Source organism: Urocampus carinirostris, chromosome 15 (genome assembly GCF_059441175.1).
Source record: "Urocampus carinirostris isolate Australia breed hairy pipefish chromosome 15, RoL_Ucar_1.0, whole genome shotgun sequence".
Classification (NCBI taxonomy): domain Eukaryota; kingdom Metazoa; phylum Chordata; class Actinopteri; order Syngnathiformes; family Syngnathidae; genus Urocampus; species Urocampus carinirostris.
Genome location: NC_142363.1, coordinates 16,222,929 through 16,242,330, shown reverse-complemented (window position 1 = coordinate 16,242,330; position 19,402 = coordinate 16,222,929). Strand labels below are relative to the sequence as shown.

Here is a 19,402-nt window from a genome sequence, read left to right as displayed (position 1 = left end):
CAAACAATATAATCATTAATACTGTTGGTGAGCTAGTAGGAAGTCAAGCAATTTAATCTTTTTTTTTCCATAACAGAGAATTACCTATTGATGTGTAATTCAAAAGGAGCACATATTTTATATGCTGATCTCTTGCTCTGCCAATCAAATAACAAAAATATGTCGATTTACTTATTTGTAAATCTGTGTTTGCCTCACCAGACACCAACCTCACCACATGACATTATGAAGAACATTGAATTCAAATGTCACTTTCAGTTAAAATGTCATACCTGGGACAACTTCATCTGCATATTTGCAAAAACATGCAGGAATCCCACAACTGCATCCCACAATCTGCTATGAGCCAGACTCTGCTGATTGCCTATGCATGGACCCTAGAGAACACAGTAAAACTCTCAAGGGATTTAATGAACAAAATGTACTCCAACTGTCAGAACATAACTCCTATCATTATATCAAACCTGTATGTACTCTGTCAACGAGTTGAAGACCTGCTTGGCAACTGCTAGCGCTTTAGAGAAGTTCCTCTGACCAGCCTCATCAATGATATCCTTTCCAGAGTAGTACCAGTAGAAATCACTGATGGATTCCTAAAATGTGTGGTAAGAATGCATAATAGACAGAGTGAAACATAATCAAAAGACAAATAGATATATGTCATATATTTTGAAGGAAGTGTTACTATAGCAAGGTTGGACAAACTCCTAAAATTTAGCATAAGGGTTGGGCCAAGGTGGAAAAACCTTAATGGATTCATTTGATTTTAAGTATCTGCCGAAATGGTGTATGTGTCACGGTTGCCATGGCGCCCAATTGGCCCCACCGGTGTGGCGCCAGCTGCGGCTCATTGACAGATTGGCTTTCCGTCTATTTAAGCTCAGTGCTCTCATTCTTCCTTTGTCAGTCCGTTAACGAACCTCTGCTCCTCAAGACGTGGGTTTTGACTCGGTCCTGTTTCCTGTTGGCATTTCCTTTCCGTTATTGTTCCCGTTTATTTTTGTCCTGTTTATATCGGTTTCCAGTTTCGTTCCCATCTATTTTTGTCTTGTTTATTATTCTCCTGTTTTCGTTCCCGTCTAGTTTGTGCTGTTTTATTTCGATATCCTGTTTCTTTTTCATTTTATCTGTCCCGTCCTGTCCGGTATCGACCCCATCTGTTCGATATCTACTCGGGCAATTGGTATCAATCTCGTCGTCCTCTGGCTTCCTATCATTTCACACCAGACTGCTGCCTAACGTGCATGACTCCCCATTTCCCGTAAAATAAAAGGCTTGCGTGAGAAACGTCACTCGTTTGGGTCCTGATCCTGGTCTGGTTCATGACAGTATGATCATAACAAGTCATTAAATTGGTTTTGGAATAGTAAGAATTATAATTCAAATTATATCATATGTCCCCTTTTTTAAACACTAATTTTAATTAAAAACTCAAAAGACAAAAGGGAAAGTGTTTTTTCCTCAACATTTGATTTTTGACGTAATAAAATACTTGTGTTGTTTTTGTTCTTGATGAAAAAAATGTATACGATATAAATACATCTATAAATAACAGAAATATGTAGGCATAATATTTATATCATTTAAATGTTAGCCTGTCATGGGCTTGATAAATTCCACCAATGGGAGCCACACGTGCGTGTCCTCAAATAATTAGGGCTCGTTTGAACACGATTTTAAGCTCACGTGCATTTCAGCTGCTCATTAGCATCATGATCGTCCTGTCACCTCTCCAATCTTGTCAGTGCACAGTCCATTTGTAATTTTATTTCGTATGCACGTTTTTAATAAGGATGTTGAACTACAACTTGAGACAGATTGAAAATGAAACGTAAGAAGTTACATTCCATACACTGAAGCCTTACTGTAGTTCCATCCATTAGCTGCACCACTTATCCTCAGTAGGGTCGCGGGAGTGCTAGAGCCCTACCAGCCATCTCCGGGCAGTGGACAGGGGACACCCTGAACTGGTTACTGGTTGCCAGACAGTCGCAGGGCACACAGGGACAGACAATTCGCTCGCTCATTCACACCTAGGGACAATTTTGACCGGCCAATTAACCTGACATGCATGTTTTTGGAATGTGGGAGGAAACCGGAGTGCCTGGAGGAAACCCACGCAAGCACGTGGAGAACATGCAAACTCCACACAGGAAGGTTGGTAGCTAGATTTGAACCCATGACCTCAGAACTGTGCCGCACACGCGCTATCCACCTCTCCGCTGTACACAGTAGTTCCACTCTCACTAATCATACAGCTGGGAAGGAATAGTGTACATCCAGTAACATTCAATGGGGTTTTGGGAAAATTTAGTAATTGCAGCAAAACGGAAAATATATTATTAGTACTTGTTTTAACCCATATTTGTTCTAGCAGAACATCACACCTGAAGTCTGAGCAAGTAGTCCACCGTACTAATAATGATGTTGACTGTAGTTGTGTTTCCTGTTTGTGTTCTTAGGAAGTTCTGGAAATCTAAAGAAAATGAAATGAGAAAACTGCAGTAAACATTTATTAGAGACATTTGGCCAATGTGTGTGAGTATACCGTTGTTATGTCCCTCACACAGAAGCTGAAGAAACCTAAAAAGATCTTTGGTAAACTCGTCATTCTGAAGCACTTTGGAGCCTGCACAGACATGAAATAAATGAGCAGTTAGTTTCGATGAGAAAACAGATGGAGCATTAGTTGTTTGTTAATACAGGCATGAGTGCTACAAATGCATTCTTGGTTAATTGCATCTACAGTAACTCCTTCATCACAGGTTCTGGTTTTCACACTTGTTTCTTTTAGGAGTAGTAATTAATTTCCTTCTGCCTCCTGGTTATCTCTGGGCAATTCCATTGCGCACCACTAGATAGCAGCATCTCATTTGATCTGCATGGTGTTACGCGACGAAAGCAAACAAATGAAAACGAGTTATTATATTGTAGCGTTTCCAAACCTGTTTCGAGCAAAAAAAACATAAATTGTAAATAAATTCAATGTTTAATACGTTTAAAAAAAGGTTTAGGTCTTTTGAAACATTACGTAATTATTATTTTATCTGTTATTTTTTTCACAAGAAATACATTGTTAATTAAATGAGCAAAATAAAAATGGATGAATCCAATAGTTAATTTTTATCTTTTTACATGATTCAAATTGCCAAGGCATTCAATGTAGTGTAGTGGAAAATGAGGTGAATGTAGTGTCAAATTTAAATGGCATATAATAAAATAAATGTTTGCCCCTTGTTTTGGTTAAAGAAAAAAACATTCCATGTGATGAGGAAAAATCACATTTCTTGAACAGCTCATTTTTTAAACTTCACTTAATGTTTACATTACTTAAATTGTCAAGCCATTCAATTTAACCTAGTGGACTTTGTAGTGGATGTAGTGTCAAATTTAAATTAAATACAAACAAAATATATTTCTGTTCTGGTCAAATAAGAAACATAAATACAAAAACAATACAATAAATGAGCAAAAAATTTCCCAGCAAAAATAAAATTGATAATAATATATTTATGTATATACCTGAGACATATCCCCCTAGCGGGAAGTGGCTAGAGTCAAGAACTCACTTACATTTTGGCATTTTGACTCATTTGGGGAGATTGATAAGGAGGAGGGGATTCCCAGCCCCCTCGCTCAACACGTGTCGGTGGGAGTCATTAGGTGACCAAACCCCCCAATTCCAGGGAGGCATTAAGCAGGGATGCAACGGGTACCAATGTTGTAAGTCTTAGGTATGACTCTGCTGAGGCTCAAACCAGCGACCTCCCTCTCTTGGGGCGGGCGCTGGTGGCCTTGGGGATAGGACGATAATAACAAATATGATAAGAATAATACAATAGATAAATAATACTTTATTTTGTTATTTTTTTGCAGTGTACGATAGTGTCAACATCAAACAGAATTATTTGCCAAAATATTTACCTGTACTACATGCTCAGCAGATAATTTTCTAACATGCAATAATAACAATGCAAATCATTGTGTTTGATTCAAGTAGTGTTTTTTCTCGTTTTGGGACAATTTTGTGCAGCAGACTAAGCAAGGTGTCATGGCATATTTTAGTGAAAAAAAATCCATTTTCTGCAGTACTTTACCTCAAAGTAATTGGATGCCAAGCCTTTATAATCGTATTTTTGGCCACCAGAAAATCATTAATGTAGGTGTTATTTATTGCTCTTGCAATATTCTGCTATATGATGTGTGTAGATGTGTGTGCATCATCTTGAAATTGTGTTATTGCGGTAAATGTGTGAAAAATTGCTAACCCATGTGATGGAAGGGGATCACTGTACAGCAAGAACATAAAAAGAAAGAATAAAAGTAAGCTGGGTTGAATCTACACCAGCAAAACTGTATGGGTTCTTGTCAACAAAGCAAAACAGTTGAGTTTGAAATAGCGTGGTTAGTATATTCCAAAAAAGGCAAAAATAAACCAACAACTGGCAAGCACAACCTTCTTGTCAAAGAAGAAGGAATTTGGGTCACCTGACCACAAACTGAATTGTATTTATCTACAGGATGTTTAAAATGAGCATGCATGCAATGCCTTAGCCTTAAGTCTGTATGTGAGAAAAGAAAATGCTTGTAATGCATTCAGGGAGCAAAGGGGGCACAATCGGGGAGGGCGTGAAAAGACAATCGAATGATAAGAGCAACCAAGATCTTTGCATTGCATAGAATAAAGTAGGATCTAAACCAAGTATTTACCCTGCTCGCTCACGTTGACTGCGACCAATGACATACACAAAAGAAAAATGAGCAGAGGAATACACAAAAAAAGCAGACATAAGCAAAGTAGAAGACAGTTGATACTCAATCACAGCCAAATGAGGAAATGGTCAAAGTAATACTACAAATATGTGCATCACTGATTAGTAGTTAATGTTTAAATGTTAGTGTCATGTTTTCAATGTTTACCATCACTTATGCCTGAGTTTATGAAGTGAGCTACAATATGCATCTTAATGATAAATGTTGATACAAGTGAACAACTCAATAGGTTCCAATTGACTGTACAAAACGTAAACCAAAATTGATTAACTAATTGGCAAGTAAGCTCCTTGGTAATGAGTGTGTAAATGTATCTAATAATGTTAGCAATGATTACCTTATACATATATATATATATATATATATATATATATATATATATATATATATATATATATATATATATATATATATATATATATATTATATTCTGTATGCAAATCTGCAGTCTAATTTATGAATCATATTTCGAAATATTTTAATTGGCATTGAGTAGGCAGATTAATCGACTGTGTTAAGACAGGACTTGGACATGAAGTAACACAGGCTTCACCTGTGTGATGAGAATATCAAGATGAAATAAATGATTGATAATGAAAATGGAATGTGAAAGTCAGAGTAGCCTGTGATGCAAACTGGAGGAATAAAATAAATATATTAGCAGCAAAATTCCTTCATGTAGTCAAAAATTTTGCCAATTGAAAATTTACAAAAAAACAGTTCTGATTTGGCGTAACCATTGTTGACAATTTAAGATAAATTATTTATTTTCACACATTGCTGTGATTTATTTATGTGTCCATTTATAATATGGCATATATTTATAGGTATTTAATTATTTGTGCATTTATTTCCAGCTATGGCAAGAATAAGTGAATAGTAGTAAATTGTATGTATGTCATATATTTAGGTATTACATCTATGTGTTCCTTTTTATATCGTATGTATTTACAGGTATTTGATTGTTTTTACATTTATTTCTATATATAATAGGATCAGTCAGTCATATTTTTATTGCTCTCTGTCAGTTTGACAGCACAATTTGTTAAACACTAGATGACAGTGTCCCACATTTAGGCATTTATTATTTTCTTCCCCGACCCTCTATTTCTAAGTATTATCAATGTGTTTGTGTTATAACCCTTTTTCAGAAAAGGAACTCGTCCCATCTGGAATGGTTTTGTTATTATTGTTTTATGTTCTGTCTCTTATCTGGAACGGTTTTATCAGTTCCGGAACCAATACATAGTTGGGATAAGCCAAACGTGAGGTAAGTTGTCCACATGTGTCGACTTACAATATTATCATTATTATTATTTTTTAAAATGTGCTGTTTATTGTTAATATATCTTCAACCCTGAAATTGTGCTGACTTTTCCTTGTTAAGGTTGTGTCAGCAAGCATGTGCGATAAGTTAAAAACTATAAGCAATTGAAAAAAAAAAATCCCTGATTGAAAAAATGTTGCTTCTTTGTTTTAGCAGTGACATACTTGAACCTTCTTCTGTAACCATCCCAAGACCTTCTGCTTTGTTTTGCCTCTCAAAGGCATTGAGGTCCAACACACTAAGAGAAAAGGGGGACACAATTTCAAGGACGTTTAAATTTATTAGCCTTGATCAAAAATAGCTAAAGAAAACAACATAAAAACAATAACAAATGTGTTTTCTTTACCTGCAAGACATCATTAATCCGGATAAACTTTTGAAAAAGCCGGCATCTCGTTTCTCTTTTAGGTAGTCCAACATTTTCTGCGCAAAACAAGCACGTCACATAGAAGGATGTAGAAGCAAAGTCAAAGATCCAATATACTGTGGCTAAAGTTCAGGAGACGACCATAGACCTCAAAGGTAATTTCTTGCTCGGCTGCAGTAGGCAGCTACAAACATCAATTATTCACCTAGTTAGGCTGCTATTGACGACTATAGCCTTGAAATACAGAGATCCATCGGTTTTTGCAGTTAATGTGGACCAGAACCACCCGCAAAAAGTGAAAATTCGCAAAGTAGCGTTGCACCTTCATTAAATCCCCAAAAGGGTTAAACTTACCTCGAGATGACGTCATTATGACTCATCGTATACGATTATAATTAATAACTCTTATGGAATAACAAACAACACACAACAGCAATTGAATGAATGGTTTTATAGTCATTTAGAAAGGTAAGACAAAATTGGTGGGCTTCTCCTTTTAGTGTAAGAAAGCAATTTAAAGAGCGGCTGGCTAGGGCCCTTGCTTAGGGTGTCCTCAATTGTGCCAAATCTCCGCGGTGAAACAAAATAAAACCACCATGAATGAAGCAGTTTTACATGAGTTTTTGCTCCAGGTCATTTGTTTAATGGCTAATGGACCTGGTGGTACAGAGTCTGCACTGGGGCTTAGCAGAGTTATAAACCTAGCCGTAAGCAGTACGCAAGGCCTGCAGCCTTCCTCAGTCACTGCTGGGACGCGATACCAATCCACTTAGCACCCGATGGAATTCCTTCGCATTTTTCGGACTCTCCTTAGAGTCTGATTCAACTGAAGAATATACCTTAAATGTAGCGAGCCGCTTAAAGTTATCTGGCGCTATGCTGCAGTTTGTTTACGGAGACAGGGCCCTCTCACACAGTCACCTCAGCCTATCACGGCCGCGCGCACAGTCACACCCACCCTCAGAGCACTCTTTACAATACACAAGATATAAAGATATTAATTAAAACAAAGACAGAATCAATTTATTTAAAATTCTGCAAAGGAGTGAACCAGCAAAAAATAAAGCAGAGTAGCGAGGGGTCTCTCTAGCCATTCAAGGTAGCAGGGGTGTCTAACATGTGGAATAGCCTGCCAGACAATGCTGAGAAGCACAAGACGTCCACTGATGAAAATCAGTTTTAGAAGTGTCCACTGGCCAAGCGCCACATCCACTATAGCTACATTTGCTGCCTACCATTTATCATTTAAACAACGGTAGAGGAAACACCAATCCTGATGTTATTATACATAAAACGGACGTGAGGTTTAAGGCAATATCAATACACTCATGTATGGTGCATCTTAATAATAATTAAATTGATTTGGTCCTTTTGGGGAAATTACATTTTACAGACTTTACCAGGCAGTACAGTCAGTGCTGTCGCAGCACAGCGAGCACCAAATGACCTATTCATAGCACCTGGTATTCTCATGCGGTCTCCCATCCAAGTTCTAATAAGGCCCAAACCTGCTTAGCTTCCCAAGATCAGGTGTTCTCAGGGTGTTATGGCCGTAAACTCTTTACTCCAACATTTGCTCCTAATCAAAACATTTTATCCCTGGTGAATAGGAAGCTATCGACTAACACCGGGATTAAGAAAAACACTCAATTATAATATAGCACCAGAGGTTTATAGAAGCTTTAGCTCCTTTCAATTTTAGATGTAAAATGAACCAGTTGAGTTCCCAAATTCCAATAAACATTTTCATAAAAAACAACAATAAATAAAGCAGGAAGATACTTTTAAATCATTTGCACCTACATTTGTGGTTGTAGGTCCATCCATTATCTGCACCGCTTATCCTCAGTAGGGGTGCTGGAGCCCATTCGGGCAGTGGTCAGGGGACATCTTTAACTGGTTGCCAGCCAGTTGTTGGGCACACAGATACAGACCACTCACTCGCTCATTCACACCTAGGGACAATTTGGACCAGCCTATTAACCTAACATGCATGTTTTTTGAATGTGGCAGGAAATCGGAGTGCCCTGAGGAAACCCATGCAAGCACGGGGAGAACATGCAAACTCCAGCCAGGGAGGTTGCAGTAGCTGGACTTGAACCCTGAACCTCAGCACCATGGGGCTGGGCGCTACCCACCGTGCCGCCCTGAGTTAAAAAAACGATTGTAAGTTAATTGTCATTTAGCGTTTTTGTACAATGATTCATATTGGGTTGAAATACTAAAGAGAAAACAAATATTGAGGTAAAAATACCTCAATAATCGATTGATAATCAAACTTTGCACTCCTGAATCATAATCATAATTTAATTTGGAGTATCTGAAAGATTCCCAGCCCTACAGCTAAGGCACACTTTTTTAAGACACTAGTTTACTAGTCCAGTCCCAGTGCGAGAGGTTTTTCTACCATGTGTTTGACACCCCTGATGTAGCAAAATAATTTTTTTCTGTTTCTGGAGCGGTCGTTACCTGCTGGACCAGAATGTTCCCGCCGTTGAGAATGGAGATGCCTAGTTTGAGGGTGAAGGTTACCATAGCATCCAGCCGACCTAATGACCCGTCAGTGTAAGTCATACTACATGGAAAATGTAGTTAGTACATGAACGTGCGGAGGTACCTTTACTAGCGCCAATCATCTGAAGCACCATCTCCGCAGCCCCGCGTTCGTGCAGTCGGGCCTGCTGGTACAACATCTTTTGCTTTTCCATTTCCTTCTCCTGAAATGTAACATACTGTGAGCAACGGGGGAAAAAAAAAACGACACGATTCGCTGCAATCCTACCTCAAATGTTTTCTCTTTCTCGTCATTTTCCTCTTCACCTTCTGCACAACTCTGGGAGGGAAATATGGAATAAAACCTGCACGTTCTTGCTTAAGTCAATAAGACAAAATTGTACCTTTGCCATCATATCTGCATATGCGATGTATAATGGATCATCTTCCAAACAGCTGGAAAATATTTCACATGATAAATACATGGTTACTTGGTTAAAGGGTGCATTTGAACAAATACAGGAAAAAGGGAAAATAAACAATACATGTAATTTAACAAAGTGTGTTTCCAAATTTGTTCAATATTTATTACTACATTTTTTTCATGCTCAATTTCCCTCTTTATCAGAACATTTTTGCACGTGTGGACCAGCAAACACACTGCAAACAAGTCAATTAAAAATCTAAAAAATTAACATAAACAATAATAATTCAAAGTACTGTTAAATAAAATAAAAAATATTTTACAAACATTGTATATAGAATAAAAACTAATATGGCATTTAAAAAGACCAGGTAAAAATACATTGAAATAAAAATGAGTGCACATTATTAAAAAGAATAATAATAATACTTAAATAAAAATTAAAAAGTACTTTTGGGGAAATTATGAGTATTCATTTTTTTGTTCCACTCTTTACTTTTCATTTTTATCAGGACTGGAGTAGCATTGCTCAGATGGTTCAGGTAATTCTATATTGAAATAAAAGTGATTACAACCTATTGAATAAAAACAAAAATGTATATATTTTTAAAGTATTACCTTTTTATTAATTAATGTTCTTGTCTTACTATTTATTTATCATTTTTGACAAGATTGTTTCCAGTGTGGTGCAGCAACTAAAGCACAGGAAGTCCAGGTAAAAATATATAGAAATATAAATGAATACAAACATTTTTAACAAATAAAAAAAACAATATTTCTAAAATATTACTATAAGAAGTAATTTTCTCATTTAAATATTTGTTGCCATTTTTCATATGATGTTTTTGCTGTGTGGAGCAGTTAGCATAGCACAAAAAGTCCAAGTAAAAACACTTTTAAATAAGATAAACATGAGTATATTGTCATGATTACCGATGTGAATCACCCTGACCTATATGGTCCTTTGGCGCGAACTGCCTCGGACTCTGATCGGCTCCCTGTCTCTATTTAAACCCACTCCTATCTGTTCTCTTTTGTCAGTCCATCTGCGAATCTCTGATACAAGGCAACCTTTTTTTTTACCCTGACTCTCGCCTGTCCCGTTTTTGCTCCCGTTTGACTTCCGTTACGACCCGTTTTTAATCCCGACCACGTCTACTCTCCCGTCCCGGCTTTCGACCTCTTTTGTCCCTGACCGCGTCTACTCTACTTTCCTGGCTTACAACTCGTTTTCGACCCCGACCACGTCTTGCTCTCCCACTCCCGGCTACCGACCGGTTTTCCGCCCCTGACACCGCCATAGCTCGCTATGGAAGATCCGCTTTCGTGTTCGGACCACAAGCCGAGTACGAGAGTTAACACCGGATCGTGGGTGCACCCCTTCCTCGTTCCTTCAATAAAACTTGTGGTAACATTACGCGAGTGGGTCCTGTATCTGTTCTGGTCCTGACACATATAAGGTCATGTTTTCTTTTCCTTTTATGACTGAGTCTCTCCTTTGTTTCCTTTATTTGTTACCCTAGTTTTGTACTTTTACTCTTTATTAATTTATCCCCCCTTTCTCTGCCTTTTTAAAAAGTCACTCATTATTTATTATCTTTGTGTGTGTGTTCACCTGCACTCCGTAAGAGCATTGTGGCTGAAATGAAGAATGAGTTGGTGAAGTGGATCGGGCTGCTTTCTGACCTCCTCCTCCTCTTCTTCATCCACTTTGTGATGTATTTTCTGAGCGAGTCATAGTTTCTCGTTATCGATAGCATGACAGTAGAACCTGGATGTAACTTTTACTGCCAGCATGCAACACGTTTCTGGAAGCATGCAGCCCATGAAGCACAAGCCAGGACTAAACTACTAACATACACAAAAGTAGAGGAGACATGCAACAGCAGCATTGGAAAGAATACCAATATAAATCAATTTTAGGCAGGACCATTTTATATTGCTACAATTTACGGGCATGACAGCTCATACAAGGTTAAGGTTAAGTAATAGTTCCTACAGAATTTGTGTCAAAGGGACACTGTGTATTACTTGACCACTAGATCCCGCTATATTGTATGGTGCAACCAAAAATGAGTGCTACAAAGCACAAGGAAGAAAACTAATTACTGAGACTTAAAGTGATTGAACCGCAACATCTCATCTCAACTCATCTCATCAGCTGCACCGCTTATCCTCAGTAGGGTCGCGGGGATGCTGGAGCCCATCCCAGCAATCATCGGGCAGTGGGCAGGGGACACCCTGGACTGGTTGCCAGCCAATCGCAGGGCACACGGGGACAGACAACTCACTCGCTCAGTCACACCTAGGGACAATTTGGACCGGCCAATTCACCTGAAATGCATGTTTTTTTGGAATGTGGGAGGAAACCGGAGTGCCCGGAGGAAACCCACGCAAGCACGGGGAGAACATCCAAACTCCGCACAGTAAGGCAGGGAGCTGGACTTGAACCCACTCAGGAGGTTCCCACGACCTCAGAACTATGCCGCACATGCGCTAACCACTGCGCCGCCGTGCTGCCCTGAACCGCAACATATTTCCTTTAATTTTTTTGCCCAGCCTTTCACAAGCTTGTTGTTTTTTGTTGTTGTTGTTTTTTTGAGGTAGCAGCAAAATAGCAAACTATCACAATATAAATATGAATATCTTGACTTACGAGTATTTAAAAATTCACATTTATATTATAGTTAATGTATTTTTGCATAGGATTCAAATCAATATTGTTTTTTTGATCGACAAATATGTTCTTTACCACTAGGAGGCACTTAAAATAAACAATGTCCCTTTAATAAAAGTGAATTAAAAAGTATAGACACATTCATTTTTTTGTTCCACTGGAAGATTATTTTGTCCAATTTTAATTTAATTTCTTTATTGATATGTTTGTACCTTACTTTTTCTTCTTCAATTTTTACCTGCAGTTTAGCAGTTTGGAGCTAGAAGCACATGATAAAAAGTGTTGTTGGAAATAAGAAACAATGATTATATGCAGTTTTCTCTATGCAGAAAAACTCAAGCCAATAATCATTATCATTGTTTTCTTGCAGTGATCAGCTGAACCACTGTAACATTCATCCATATCGGTAGGTGGCAGCAGAAGCCATTTTTCTATTTATTTACTTATATCTACTCATGAGGTAGCACATGAAATGAAATGATCTGCATTTATATAGCGCTTTTCAAGTCAATGACTTCCCAAAGCGCTTTACATTGTGCTTCACATTTCCCAATAGCGGCCGTGATCTGTGCAGCCATGTAAGGCGCTAACCTGCTTATTGGGGGTATTAGGGGTTCAGTGTCTTACCCAAGGACACTTCGACATGTAACACGGACGAGCCGGGATTCGAACTGGGATCCCTTAATCCTAAAACGATCGCTCTACCTCCTGAGCTACTGCCGCCCCAAAACAGAATATTTAATAACATTTTTTATACAAATGCAAACAATAACATAAACATAATTTCAGTTTGAATTATATATTTTTTCATTTTACGGGAAGAAAAAGGGGAAAGGTTCTAATATTGTAAAAAAAAAAAAAAAAAAACTGTTCCAGAGGCAAATAATGTTTGCTCATTTTAGAAATGTATCTAAATGTAGTAAAGCTTTAAAGACAAGGTAAAATATAGTCAAATCCAAAATGAAAGCAAGTTATCACCTCATGAGCCACGCCGACAGGAATCGTTCTTGTTTAAATTAATATTTTTTGTATTTTACCATTGTTTTCTCTAGTTTGCATTTACATTTTTGTTGTGTGAAAAGCAAAAAGAGAGTATTGTGTTTTTGGTTTTAGTTGGTGGATGACTTAAAAGAATCAAAAATCGACCTGGTGCAATTTTTTAGCAACGTGATTGACTAATTGATTGAACTCATTAACAGAAATAATCACTACACAATAATACAATCACGTAAAAATAATCTGACATATCGGCGAACGTGCAACTTTGCTGAAAAATGCGAAAACCCCTGCAAGCATGACAAGATGAAGCACTCGGACAGGCTCTCTATTTTTTTCTAGAAGTACTTACTGCAAGATCCTGTACTAGCTTTTCCTCAAACGAGTACTCCTCTGTTTCTATCCATATTCTTTGATAGGCCAGGAGGAAGAGGTTAATAGAGCGATGCCTAGGAAGGGGGTAAAAGGACATAAGCTTGGGTTAGGTAAAAGCAGAGGGGAGGAGGCAAGCAGGCCGTTCGGAAGAGGTTTAAGAAGGATTAGTTCAGGGTTCTGGTGAATCCCACTGGTCATAAGTGCAGTTTCAAGAACATAGAAAAAGAAAAACACAATAGAATAGAATAGAAAGTCATAATGCTAGCAGATGTTAGCCCAGTGTAGAGAGTTCACATTCTCTCTTAGGACCCAAATAAAATAATTACCAATAAACTGTCCACATGCATTTGAATATGGCTCTTTTTTTGCAACATGACACTTGTGAGTTTGGGCATATTATGTCTTGTTATGAGCTTTGTGTTGCGTTTGATAAAAAATTACTTAAAACCGAAATTCTAAGGAATTTAAAATTCCCCAGGTTGTTAAAACGTGTAAAGCTTTAAAGTGGCTCCTAGTTGCAATTTCTTGGTTATTGTAAACAGAAGAAACATACTAAAACTATATGGGAAGATAAAAAATAAACTTTATTGTACATTTATAAATCCAAAATTGTAATATATCTTGCAATACGAACACAATTTTGCCAATTTACGCATTCGTTTGGCACATTTAAAAACTGAAAAAACTTAAGTGACGGCTTATTTTATTTGTCTCCATGCCGCTGCCAACATTTTAGACACAATAATATACCTGTCAACCTCCACGGCTCCATGCCCTTACAAAATGTTGTATTTTCCCTTACAAAATACAAAATAATCTTCTACATATTTTTTTCAAACGTGTTTTTTTATGTAGTTTAACATGTTGTATTGTACATGTGTTTTGTTATATCATATATATTGTTAAATAACATTTTCTTGTGAGATACTGAGTTGCTCGACATGAATAAGGTTTATTATAAAAAATTTCAAAAATGAAGTAGCTTGGACGTAAAAAAAACATGCAAATACAATGAAGTAGAATAATACATTTTCATTTTTCAAATTATGAATTCATTTTCTGCATTAAATTATTGTTGGTAATATACTGATTAAAAGGATAACCACAAACCTGTCTTTTTTTATTTTCTCCTTTTATACTTCTTTTTTTTTCTTAACTTCTTTATACAACATAATAAATCATAATTTAAAGCATCAAAGCAAGTGAGCCGTTTGAGAGCCGGCTCTCTTTAATGAGTTTAGCCGAAAAAGCCGGTTCTCTAAAAAGAGACGAATTTCCTTTCACTACATAACTACCACATAAAATCCGAGGCGGCAGATGCATGCAAAAAAAACGATACCGAGATAGAGGCTAACGCGGCGAACTCGTTTGACTTGATTGATTTGCCAATTCGTGATAGTCGGTACCCATAATTTGCGTTTTTCCGTACAGATTTTCTACGTCATACACGTCTTAAAATGCACGATAAACGTACTTTATACGGCAAAAACGTCCAGGTTGACAGGTATGCAAAAAGCACAGCAGTTTTTTATCAACTGTAATCAGGTTTCATTATATTTCATCCTCTTGGCTTCCAGGAGAAGACTTTCGTTAATATCCGTCCCTCTCCACTTGTCGTTTCAACCCTATTAGATATGTTATATCTTTCACACTTCACACTGTGTAATGCTCATTTCAAACAACTTCTTCTGCCATTGAGAGCTCCACTGCCCCCTAATGTAGTAGAGCTGCAATTGCACTTTATTTTAAAACAGTTGAAATAAAAAAGTTCCCCAAGGTCAGACGCTGCCTACCATTTATCAATTAAAGAATGGTTGACCCCCCTAACAGAGCCTTGAGGCCCCCTATTTTAGGAACACGGCTTTAGCTCAATATTCAAAGCAGCTTAAAAGCTTTTATTCATATATTTAAAACATCTTTTAAACTTTGGTGTGTGAGTAAAATATTTTAGCAAGTGAACACTATCTGTAAGTTTTTTGTTTTTTTTTTAAACTTAAACCAGTGGTCCCCAACCACCGGGCCACGGACCGGTCCTGGGCCAGACAGAAAGAAAAATAAGTGCCTTTACTTTAGCTTATTATTTTTCTGTTGACACTGCTATGGTCACACTAAATGTGGCATTTAAGGTGGTGTGTTTTACTTTAAGTCAGTGAGGTTTTTACTAATCAATTGTGTTTTTTGTTTTTAATGAATTACATGTTTTACCACTAGAAGGTGCTAAATAATACACAATGTCCCTTTAACTAACAGACAGACCAATGGCGAAACCAGCGAGGATTTTTAAATGAATGGAAGTCAAGCTTAGTGCCTGCAGGGAAGCGAGAGCTTGTGACAAGGGGGAGGCATTGTCAACGGGTCACTGTTACGTTACCGTCAACGTCGAGAGCAGACTGTCATAATCTGAGTTCTCATGCATTTTCTCCAGCCAAATTTGTTGGTAGGCATTCAGGAAGTAATTATTGTTTTTGTCCCTGAGGGAAGCAAGTAAAATACAGTGTGAAATTAACAACACTACGAAGATAATTTGCATTACCCTTCATTCGCAGTATTTGAAGGCAGGAATGTGTCCGCATTGGAAGCGGAGTTCAATAACTGCTAGCGACGCCGGGACATATTTCAGTGTCAACAAACGGGAATAAATGTGACAATCTGCCCTCCAGGCAGGCGGCTGGGAGGCAGGTTGCCGCAACCGAGTACATATTGAAGGTGGCCGCCCTCCCGCTTGGGCCTTGTAATTGTTTTCCTTCTACTGTAACCTGCTTCCTGTAATTGAGTTACAGACCAGCAGTGCATGAAATTGCAAGTGTCCCATTTTTTATTCCTTGAAAATATCTGCGGGCCACACATTTTTCCAACTAAGAGAAAGAGCCTGTGTATTAATGCATGGTCAGAATCCAGGGAATAGAGATTGGAGGTAAACAACGATGCTGATGCTGCAGGAGTCGAGTAATAATTGATAACAGTACAAGTTTTGAATGTTATTTGGTACACACAAAACTTCTGAGAGTATGTTTTTCTCTTAATACCTCGGCAAGTTATAAAGCGGGGCCATTCGGAAACAAGCAACCACCGCTCTCTTCCTCTGCTTGGACAACAACTTCTGCCAGACGCATTTCTTGGATCTCAATGGCTGCTCCACCTGACAGGAAGAAGAAAAAAACTTTTGTCAAACACCCAGTTCAAAATATGTCTACTACAAAGGTTTGAAGTTAGATTTTTTATATGCACTTTGGTCTACAGATAACATGCTATAATTAACATTGACTATTCACAGATTTATTTTGTTATGCTACAAATAAAAGGCTGCCCAATATGATTGAAAATAAAGGGATAGTGTGTAGTATTTGACCGCTAGATGTCGCTGTATTTTGTCGTGCGGCCAAAAAAGTGTGCTAGAAAAAACAAAGAAGAATACAAACTACTGACACTCAAAGTGACCATTTGTGATGTAATTTCTTTGTACAGCCTTTCGCAAGATTTTTGTTTGTCTGGGGTACCCTTTGCAGGAAGTTGGCCAACAATGATGTAAGCCTCCTCTAGGTGAGGCTCATGTTTTGTCAGGTCATATTTTTTTGTATAGGCCTTGATCACAGAATGTCTCAAAGGACTGCACAGGCCACAATTACACCATCTACAGATCTGAAACCGGCATGTAAAAATAGATGCAAATTTCTCATCTAAAAAAGCATGTTTATGTGATAAATGATGTGTTTTCGCTAATTATTCAAATCAATACTGTTTATCTTTAAAATTATGACGCTTTTTTTTTACTGCTAGGAGGCAACAATGAATATTACATAAACATAGCAAAACATTTAATATAATTTTGTGTTCACCTAAAATTGGCGGATGCACTCAACAAACTAACCTTTTTTTTCTACCTTTGCCCTTTTTCAATATTTTACCATTTCCTTGCCTAAACCATGCTCAACTAACTAGCTTGGGGAAACTAATACTATAACTTCACTTTGAAGCCTTGCTATTATATTTTAAGTAGTTTCACAAGCCTGGATGCAAACTTTGTTCACTTGAGAAAACATTGATTAACTAGGCTTTACTTACAGTAAGTAGATAGTGTAAGTAGGCTTATTTGACACTAATCAGTGAATTAACACAAACAGATAAATGTATTAACGGAAGTCTTTTACCTTATTTTTCTCTGTAAAGTGCTTTGGGAGGTTGTCAGTGACTTGAAAAGCGCTATATAAATGCAGACCATTTACATTTACATTTATTAAATGCTTACCCTGGAGTGCCAAGTCTAATCCCATTGCATGAAATGTTTCACATTGTTGATATAAATGGCAATTAATCTGCACGCGTGCTTTTGGGATCCTGGGGGAGGGATGACATTACACCCATTTTTAAAATGCTGCATTGGCCTTCTGCGGTTTCAGGATCAGTTTTAAGATGCTTTTACTTGTTTTGAAATGCCTTACGGTCTTAGGCCATCCTATCTGTCTGATTAGCTTTTATTACATCTGCCCTCTTGGTCTCTGAGGTCCTCTGGCAGCGGCTTGTTGACTGTTCCCAGGGTAATGACCAAAACATGTGGTGACACAGCATTCATCCTCTTTGGTCTTCATCTATGAAATGGTCTGCCGGAGGACATCAGATCCATGGGGACCCTTGATATTTTGAAGATCAGGCTCAAGAGCCACTTTTTAACATTGTCTTTAACTAATCATTTTTTATTTAGCTTTGATTTGTTCAACCTCCTTTTTCTTTACATTTTATTGTTTTGTTCTGCACTTGCTTTTATTTATATTGTTACGTTTCATCTCATCTCATCTCATTAGCTGCAACGCTTATCCTCAGTAGGGTCGCGGGGGTGCTGGAGCCCATCCCAGCAATCATCGGGCAGTGGGCAGGGGACACCCTGAACTGGTTGCCAGCCAATCACAGGGCACACAGGGACAGACAAGTCACTCACTCATTCACACCTAGGGACAATTTGGACCAATCCACCTGAAATGCATGTCTTTGGAATGTGGGAGGAAACCGGAGTGCCCGGAGGAAACCCACGCAAGCACGGGGAGAACATACAAATTCCGCACAGGAAGTCCGGTAGCTGGATTTGAACCCACACAGGAGGTTCCCCAGTGCTGTGCCGCACACGCGCTAACCACTGCGCCGCCGTGCCTTACGTTTTAGTATTTCCTCATTTTGGAGGCCCACACTTTTAGGGTGTGGTTCAATGGCTGAAATCCTGCAGGCATCTGCTGTCATCTCTATCAGTGTGGCTAATCCTCCCTTAGGACCCTTTTCTCACATGGATAGTTTGTGCCTTGTCATAATAACATTTTATTACTACAGTATTACTGTTTATTTTGTTTTTACTGTATTTTAACCATTGTGTGGGTCTGTATTACCTCTTTCAGGTTGTTAGGAGGGTATAAACAAGGTTGGTCATGCCAACTCCTTTAGCCGAAGTAAAATACCCGGATTTGATTTTTGCTCATTTGAGTTAACCAGCCTGGAAGTGAAGGCTGTGTAGACTACATCTTATTATATGCGTAGGTATTTTGAAGATAAATTGAGAACTCTTCATGGTCTGGTTCTAGTTTCACTAGTTCTGGTAAAGTAAGGCTATTTCCTTATCAGGTTGCGTCAATATTCAATATCAAGCACTGGTCTTTGCTGTCAAAAGACAGTGTAAAAAAAAAATACTCCACCTGCTCCAGGTTAAAAACTGCAGCAGAAATCCTCTGGATGCGATCCACCACCTGGTTGGGGTCTGGGGTCCCCTCGCTTCTTATCATTATATCTTTGTAAAGATTTAATTGCCACCTCACAGCGGGATCATCCGACTGTGAGCGCGTTTCAGGGTAAGATGTAAAAAAAACACAAATACCGTGACAGGGTAAAATTGCAGAAGGCAATCCAAAGCACAACGCCTATTCTCACCTTTTCTCTTAGGTGAAGATTTTGCCGAATGTGGTCTTTAACCTCGTCGTCCGTGTCTCTCTG

General features: G+C 38.1%; 1 protein-coding gene across 1 annotated transcript in view; it reads right to left on the bottom strand.

Moving 5' to 3' along the window:
* LOC148351699 (ryanodine receptor 3) overlaps positions 1-19,402 on the bottom strand; it is a 168,800-nt gene that overhangs the window by 11,609 nt on the left and 137,789 nt on the right. The window contains exons 72-87 of the mRNA XM_088353681.1: positions 19,340-19,399; positions 19,108-19,242; positions 16,459-16,571; positions 13,410-13,506; positions 11,000-11,109; positions 9,365-9,416; positions 9,250-9,300; positions 9,085-9,184; positions 8,937-9,016; positions 6,447-6,523; positions 6,265-6,338; positions 4,711-4,728; positions 2,549-2,629; positions 2,388-2,476; positions 465-593; positions 273-377 (exon numbers count right to left, since the gene is read on the bottom strand). Of these exons, the coding sequence (XP_088209807.1) occupies positions 273-377; positions 465-593; positions 2,388-2,476; positions 2,549-2,629; positions 4,711-4,728; positions 6,265-6,338; positions 6,447-6,523; positions 8,937-9,016; positions 9,085-9,184; positions 9,250-9,300; positions 9,365-9,416; positions 11,000-11,109; positions 13,410-13,506; positions 16,459-16,571; positions 19,108-19,242; positions 19,340-19,399 (1,371 nt within the window). The remainder of the gene's footprint in view (positions 1-272; positions 378-464; positions 594-2,387; positions 2,477-2,548; positions 2,630-4,710; positions 4,729-6,264; positions 6,339-6,446; positions 6,524-8,936; positions 9,017-9,084; positions 9,185-9,249; positions 9,301-9,364; positions 9,417-10,999; positions 11,110-13,409; positions 13,507-16,458; positions 16,572-19,107; positions 19,243-19,339; positions 19,400-19,402) is intronic.